This window comes from Furipterus horrens, unplaced genomic scaffold, assembly GCF_987537825.1.
Source record: "Furipterus horrens unplaced genomic scaffold, mFurHor1.1.pri manual_scaffold_1, whole genome shotgun sequence".
In the NCBI taxonomy this organism is placed as follows: domain Eukaryota; kingdom Metazoa; phylum Chordata; class Mammalia; order Chiroptera; family Furipteridae; genus Furipterus; species Furipterus horrens.
The window spans coordinates 213,861,995-213,869,116 of NW_028327171.1; the positions used below are offsets into that span (position 1 = coordinate 213,861,995).

Consider the following 7,122-nt stretch of genomic DNA (forward strand, 5'->3'; position numbering starts at 1 on the left):
GGAGTAGGCGGAGGGGCCTTCCTTAGCAAGCTCTCTGTCTCTTCCCCCGCACCCACATGGCCCTGGTGGCATCCGCAGTGCCCCAGCTGGACCACGAATCTGGGACAGCTGAGTGACTGGGGATGGAGGCCGACCATCTCTTTGGGGGCAGCTGGGGCCCCTCTGTCCCCTCCCCAGCCCAGGTAACCTGAGCCTGGCATTTTGTCGGTCCTGGAACAGCTGACAGTGCTGTGGTCAGACAGCTGATGGGGCTGGGACCGCCTGGCTGGGGTGGGAGCGTGAGCTGTTACATGAGACCCAGAGTCTGCATCTCTTGGCCTCAGACCTGGGGAGCTGCCATCCCACCCCTGTCACTGCAGAGAGCTGTGGCACCATGCACCGGGGTCAGGGGCAGCTGTTCCTCCTGCTGCTGCTGGCTGTCTGCCTGGGTGTGGACCCAGGGGCTTGGGGGCCTGGGGAAGCCTGGAGCCGGGATCCAAGGCCTCAGGAGATGGAGGGACTGGAGGGCTATTGGGGCCTGCCCCCCCCCAGCTCCTTTCCTTTCCATGTCACATCCTCTCATGGGCTCCCCCTTTGCCGGCCCCAAAGCCCCTGCACCCCGCTCACCGCTGTCTGTTGCAGGAGCCCAGGGTCGGAACCAGGAGGAGCGTCTGCTGGCCGACTTGATGCACAGCTACGACCCCCACCTGCGGCCTGCTGAGCGGGATACGGACGTGGTCAACGTCAGCCTGAAGCTCACCCTCACCAACCTCATCTCCCTGGTGAGCTGCAGGCCCACAGGATGATGAGGGAGGAAGGGCCAGGGCCCTGGCCTTGGGACCTGCTGGGGAGGGGGAGGGGCTGGCTCCAGCGGCCATGAGGGGGAGGGCCCCCCGGGGAGAGGCCAGGGTGCTGGAATGCTCCCAGGGAGGCTGCCCAAGAGGCTGGGGTCCTGTGGCACCCAACTGTGGCCTGTAGGGACTAAAGTCTGGGCGGGGCAAGAGATAGGGGCTTATCCTTCGGTCTGCACCCCCAGAATGAGCGAGAGGAGGCCCTCACCACCAACGTTTGGATAGAGATGGTAAGAGAGCACTCTGTCCCTCTCTGTCCCTCTAACAATCCCCCCCAGCATGGGGCCCCAAGGTCCTCAGGGCTGCCTGTAAGCCCCACTCCCCGCCTCCTCTGTGCCCCCTGGGCCGGGCTCCTGTTCCTGGGGATGTGGCACAACAGAGAGCAGGCGCCTGGCAACCCCCTCTCCCTGCAGCAGTGGTGTGACTATCGCCTTCGCTGGGACCCTCAAGACTACGAAGGCCTGTGGGTGCTGAGGGTGCCCTCCACCATGGTGTGGCGGCCAGATGTCGTGCTGGAGAACAAGTGAGAGGGGACGCAGGCCGGGGTTGGGGGACAAAATGACGTAAGGGCAGGGCCTGGCAGGACAAGGGCACGTCTGGGAAAAGCGAGGTGCACGAGGGCGCCGACTGGGGGTCCTTTGGGGGTGTGGATCCTAGACAGGGCAGGTGCTGAGGGTCGGCCCCCAGGGCCACTGAGCTGACTGTAGCCCTGGCTCCATCGCCTCTGGACCAGGCTGTCTGGGTGGGCCACCCCCTCCTCTAACTTGGGGGTGAGGGCAGCTCCTAGAGAAGCTGTTGAGAGTCAAAAGTTGACAAGACAGGAAAAGCGCTGCTCTCAGCCCTGGCACTCGCAGCAGGTGAACAGACGTTAGTAGCCTTGATGGCCACCACTGATGAGAGCCTGAGACGCAGCCGGGTGAGGAGGCGGGGCCTGGGGAGCAGCGGGGGTGAGGAGGCGGGGCCTGGGGAGCAGCCGGGGTGAGGAGGCGGGGCCTGGGGAGCAGCGGGGGTGAGGAGGCGGGGCCTGGGGAGCAGCGGGGGTGAGGAGGCGGGGCCTGGGGAGCAGCCGGGGTGAGGAGGCGGGGCCTGGGGAGCAGCCGGGGTGAGGAGGCGGGGCCTGGGGAGCAGCGGGGGTGAGGAGGCGGGGCCTGGGGAGCAGCCGGGGTGAGGAGGCGGGGCCTGGGGAGCAGCGGGGGTGAGGAGGCGGGGCCTGGGGAGCAGCGGGGGTGAGGAGGCGGGACCTGGGGAGCAGCTGGGGTGAGGAGGCGGGGCCTGGGGAGCAGCGGGGGTGAGGAGGCGGGGCCTGGGGAGCAGCCGATGATAGGAGGCGGGGCCTGGGGAGCCTGGCAGGGAGGTGCTGGGGAGGTGGTGGGTTGCGTGGCCAGGTGGGGACCAGGCAGGGGCGTGGCCCCTGGGAGGGGCTGGTGTCCCCGGGCCACACCCAAGCAGGGCACAGGGCTGGTTTTGGGGGCGGGCCTCAGCAGCCCCGTGGCCTGGTCTGTCCGCAGCGTGGACGGCGTGTTTGAGGTGGCCCTCTATTGCAACGTGCTCGTGTCTCCTGACGGCTGCGTCTACTGGCTGCCACCCGCCATCTTCCGCTCCTCCTGCCCGGTCTCCGTCACCTACTTCCCCTTCGACTGGCAGAACTGCTCCCTCATCTTCCAGTGAGGCCATTTGTTGCGGCGAGGGGGCACTTAGGGAGCTGCCCTGGGAGGGCGTCCTCTCGCTGCCCCCGGTCCGGTGGGGGACGTGAGGCCTCTGGCCAGCGCCCTGGCTCCACCTCTCTAGGGCGGGGCCTCTGTGCACGTAACAGGTCCAGGCACCTGGAGACACCCACGTCCCTCCCTGCTTAGCCCCAGTCCCCTCACTCATCCTCCTTCACTGACTCAGTTTCCCTGCTTGCGCCCCAAGGGGAGAAATAATGTCTGAGGTGGGGTAGGTGAGAAGACATACACATGCCACAACATACATGGTGCACACACGGGTGCCAGCACACACATGAGACCGCTACCTCTACAGTCCAATGGAGAGGCCAGGCTGTCTTCGGTTTCCTCACCCATAAATGCGGGAAGGGGTCTGGCTGAGGGTCTCCTTGAGTTCAGAGGAGCAGTCTTGGCACAGGAAGACCTTGCAGGGAGACCCTCCTTGGTAAACAGACCCGAGCAGGACTGGCGGGTTTTTCTCTGTTCTGACAGTTGGCCCCTCCTGCCTGGGAGGCAGTGGAAGAGCAGAACAGTCACCCCCCCGCCCCAGGACACCAGACGACCGCCCTGAGCCACAGCCTCCTGGCCCTTCAACTTAAACTTCCTCAGGGCCCCAAAGAGCCCGAGGCCCACTCATCTTGCTGCCTGGGTTCTGTGGAGAACTCAGAAACTATTGAATGTACTTTTTGAGGCAAAACTGCCCACAGCTGCTCTCAGATGACCATACCACACACCTCATCAGTGGGTCTCTACAGATTCACCCTCTCCCTGTCCCGGCCCCCAGGTCCCAGACCTACAGCACCAATGAGATCAATCTGCAACTGAGCCAGGAAGACGGTCAGACCATCGAGTGGATTTTCATCGACCCCGAGGCCTTCACAGGTAACCTCCACCCAGGCCCCCTGCTGGGCCTGGCTGTGGGGACAAGGCTAGACCAAGATCATGCCGCCTCCCATGCACCTCAAGATGAAAATGAAATGTTTTCTTAAAGGCCCTACACAGTTCTGATTTTGACTTCCATGATAATGACTTCCATTTTGGAGGGCAGGGGATCTAGTATCGCACTTCCCTCGCTGTTTCTGTCCCTCGATGGATCCTTTGGGCCCATGCAGGCTGCACGTGTCTGCCCAGCTTACTCCCTGCTGCCCACAGAGAACGGGGAGTGGGCCATCCGGCACCGGCCAGCCAAGATGCTGCTGGACACTGCGGCCCCAGCAGAGGAGGCGGGCCACCAGAAGGTGGTCTTCTACCTGCTGATCCAGCGCAAGCCCCTCTTCTATGTCATCAACATCATCGCCCCCTGTGTGCTCATCTCCTCCGTTGCCATCCTCATCTACTTCCTTCCTGCCAAGGGTACCTGGACCTGTGGGAGGGGAGCCATTGGCCCCAGCGGGGAGCACAGGGGACGGCTGGCAGGGCAGTGGACTCCTTGTGGAGGGGAGGGGCCTACAGCAGGGAGGCTGATACCTGCTCTGAGAGCCCCTCTGGGTCACTGGCAGCGGGTGGCCAGAAGTGTACCGTCGCCATCAACGTGCTCCTGGCCCAGACTGTCTTCCTCTTCCTCGTGGCAAAGAAGGTGCCTGAGACCTCCCAGGCAGTGCCACTCATCAGCAAGTAAGGCCAGTCCTCATGTCTGCTGCCCTGTCTTCTTGGCACTGCCCTCCTGCCACTCCCGCCCCCTGACAAAGCCAGCCCCTCACCCAAGGGATCTGGGGGGCACAGCTGCTGAGGGTGGGGTTGGCATCTGGGGATGCAGAGCTGAAGGGCCGGCCCCGCCTCCTGCCCACCCCACCCCGGCAGGTACCTGACCTTCCTCCTGGTGGGGACCATCCTCATTGTCGTGAACGCTGTGGTCGTGCTGAACGTGTCCTTGCGGTCCCCACATACGCACTCCATGGCCCGAGGGGTCCGCAAGGCAAGGTCCCTCCCTGCCCGTCTCAGCCCCTTCCCACCCACCTCACTGACCCGCCCCTTCCTCCGCACCCATTGCTATGCCTGTTCCTCACCTGCCATCTCCAGCAGCAAATCTGCCGTGTGTGTGTCTTGAAGCACATGCCCAAATGAGTTAATATCAATCCCAAGCGGCAGGCCTGTTACACATACTAGCTTATTTACTCTTCATAAAAGCCCTCTGGCAATGGGTACTAGCATCATCTCCACTTTTCAGATGAGGAACTGAGGCACAGGGAGGTTAAGTAGCTCGCCTAAGTTCACACAGGTAGACAGTGGAGGAAGCAGGAGTCTGGCGAGGCGGTCTAGCTGCAGAGCCTGTGTGATCGGCAACCCACCTGCAGCTGACAGCTGAATACCTGTCACAAAGGCAGATTCCCAGGACTCCCACCACATCCTGGGCCAGAATTACAGGGCTGGGGCCCAGGAACCCATGTTTGGAGCCCGGTGGTTCTGATGTGCACAGCAGTTTGGACACCTGGCCTCCATGCCTGGCATAGAACAGTCAGACAAGCTTTATCAGGGCCCCGCCACTGCCCCTAACGTGCCACCTGCAGACCTCTGGCAGCGTGAGCCCTTCATGCCAACCTTCACCTCTGCTTCCAGCAGCTAGGCCACCCAGAAAATCCCCTCTCCAGGTGTTCCTGCGGCTCCTGCCCCAGCTGCTGCGGATGCACGTGCGCCCACTTGCCACAGCAGCTGCGCTGGACGCCCGGCCCCGGCTGCAGAATGGCTCCTCCTCGGGGTGGTCGATGTCAGGCGGGGGAGAGGCCGCCCTCTGCCTGCCTCGAAGCGAACTCCTCTTCCGGCAATGGCAGCGCAATGGGCTGGCAAGGGCGGCGCTGGAGAAGCTAGGTGAGGCAGAGGGTGTGACCCTGGGGACACCCCTCCCGTGGACACCAGGTGGGGAGGGCTGTCTGTTGGCCAAAACACCAGGTACTGCAGATGAGTGTTGGGCAAGTGTCCAGGTTGGGGACTTGGATCATCTCTGCCTGTTTCTCCTCCATTCTTCTCACAAACCTGATCTTCATCTCATCAGAAAAAGGCCCGGAGCCTGGGCAGAGCCAGGACTTCTGTGGCAGCCTGAAGCAGGCTGCGCCGGCCATCCAGGCCTGTGTGGAAGCCTGCAACTTCATTGCCCGTGCCCGACACCAGCGGAGCCACTTTGACAGCGTAAGCTGCTAGGGGTGGTAGGGGCTCTAAGTACCTGGTGAGGGGCTGGGACCTGACACGGGGCAGGATGAATGGGGTGACCATGGTAGGGCAACGGGATGGAAAAAGTAGAGCTGGGAGTGGGGAAGAGAGGGGACATCAGGGTCGGGGGCCATGCAAGAAGCCAGGTTGAGGACCAGAAGTACGTAAGAGAGGCCCAAGGAAATGGAGACTAGGGGGCTGCTGGCAGGCCAAGGAGGGCTCAGGGATTTGGGGCAGGCTTGGTGCCACCGCTGGTCATCACGCACCCTGCCCCCTCCCCAGGGGAATGAGGAGTGGTTCCTGGTGGGCCGTGTGCTGGACCGTGTCTGCTTCCTGGCCACGCTCTCGCTCTTCGTCTGCGGCACTGCTGGTATCTTCCTCACGGCGCACTACAACCGGGTGCCCACCCTGCCGTTCCTGGGGGATCCTCGCCCCTACCTGCCCTCGCCTGACTGAGCCAACCAATGGCTGTTTGCCATGCAAAGTCTTATCAGCTGTGTTCTTCTGCTGAGGTCATGCGTGTGTGCTCTGTGGGAAGCAGCCTTCAGGGCGGTGGAAGCCAAACAGCCCTGAGAAAAGCTGGAGAAATAAAAGAGACAGAGCCGGAGTCATGGAGTGGTTGGGGATGGGCTGTGGACAGGGTGTGCTGTGGGGGTCAGCATCCATGTGACAGTGGCTAGCTCTATCCGGCACTTGCCTTATTTCAGCAAAGCGTTAGGAACTCCCATAATTTTTGAAGCCCTAACCACTCCACTTTGCATGATGCCCCCAATGAGGTAAGATCCTATCCTTCCAGGCCTGGGCTTCCCTTCCCTTTTATGAGCTCCCTGCAGGCTCCTGAAAGAGGAAAGTCAGGAGAAATGTGAATAGTAGCAACCAATGCTCTCTCAAAAGAAGACGGCAGCCCTGGCTGGTGTGGCTCAGTTGGTTGGAGTGTCATCCTGCAATCAAAACATTGCGGGTTCAATCCCTGGTCAGGGCACATGCCTGGGCTGCAGATTCAGTGCCTGGTCCAGGCGCGTGCAATTCTTGGTCCAGGCGCGTATGGGAGGCAACTAATCGATGCTTCTCTTTCTTCATCAGTTTCTTTCTCTCCCTTCCTCCCTCTCTAAAAAGCAGTAAAAAATGTCTTTGGATGAGGATAAAAAAATAATAAATAAAAATTAAGAAAATAAAAGGTGGCAGCCCACACCAGCTGCCATCTCCGTCCCCTGCCCTTGGGTGCAGTAAGCACCCATTACTCACCTGCACCAGTGAGCCTTCTATCCGTACGCATTTTATCGTTGATACAATTTCATGAGCTTTATTATCTTTTTCCATTGTTAAGACCTCCTCACAGCATCATGGAAAAGCAAGTCACCATATCCCTGTTTCACATGCACAAACTGAGGCCCAGAGTCAGAAGGGCTTCCCAGCACACTGATGGCTTTATGGCTTGGAGCCCA

The 7,122-nt window shown here is 61.4% G+C and overlaps 1 protein-coding gene across 1 annotated transcript; it reads left to right on the forward strand.

The window, feature by feature from the left end:
• Positions 1-357: 357 nt before the first annotated feature.
• Positions 358-6,767, forward strand: CHRNG (cholinergic receptor nicotinic gamma subunit). The gene is made up of 12 exons (XM_090284993.1): positions 358-428; positions 622-761; positions 1,016-1,060; positions 1,244-1,353; positions 2,339-2,494; positions 3,318-3,415; positions 3,686-3,886; positions 4,033-4,147; positions 4,334-4,448; positions 5,122-5,338; positions 5,523-5,656; positions 5,960-6,767. The coding sequence occupies exons 1-12, from the start codon at positions 374-376 to the stop codon at positions 6,131-6,133; spliced, it is 1,560 nt and encodes a 519-aa protein (XP_090141119.1). The 5' UTR covers positions 358-373; the 3' UTR covers positions 6,134-6,767.
• The last annotated feature ends 355 nt before the right edge of the window (positions 6,768-7,122 follow it).

Excerpts from the sequence above, each read along its gene's own strand:
- CHRNG (XM_090284993.1), top strand. The coding sequence starts at position 374 with ATGCACCGGGGTCAGGGGCAGCTGTTCCTCCTGCTGCTGCTGGCTGTC. Across the intron at positions 4,148-4,333 it reads GCAGTGCCACTCATCAGCAA|GTACCTGACCTTCCTCCTGG; the intron begins GTAAGGCCAGTC and ends CCACCCCGGCAG. Across the intron at positions 5,657-5,959 it reads AGCGGAGCCACTTTGACAGC|GGGAATGAGGAGTGGTTCCT; the intron begins GTAAGCTGCTAG and ends CCCCCTCCCCAG.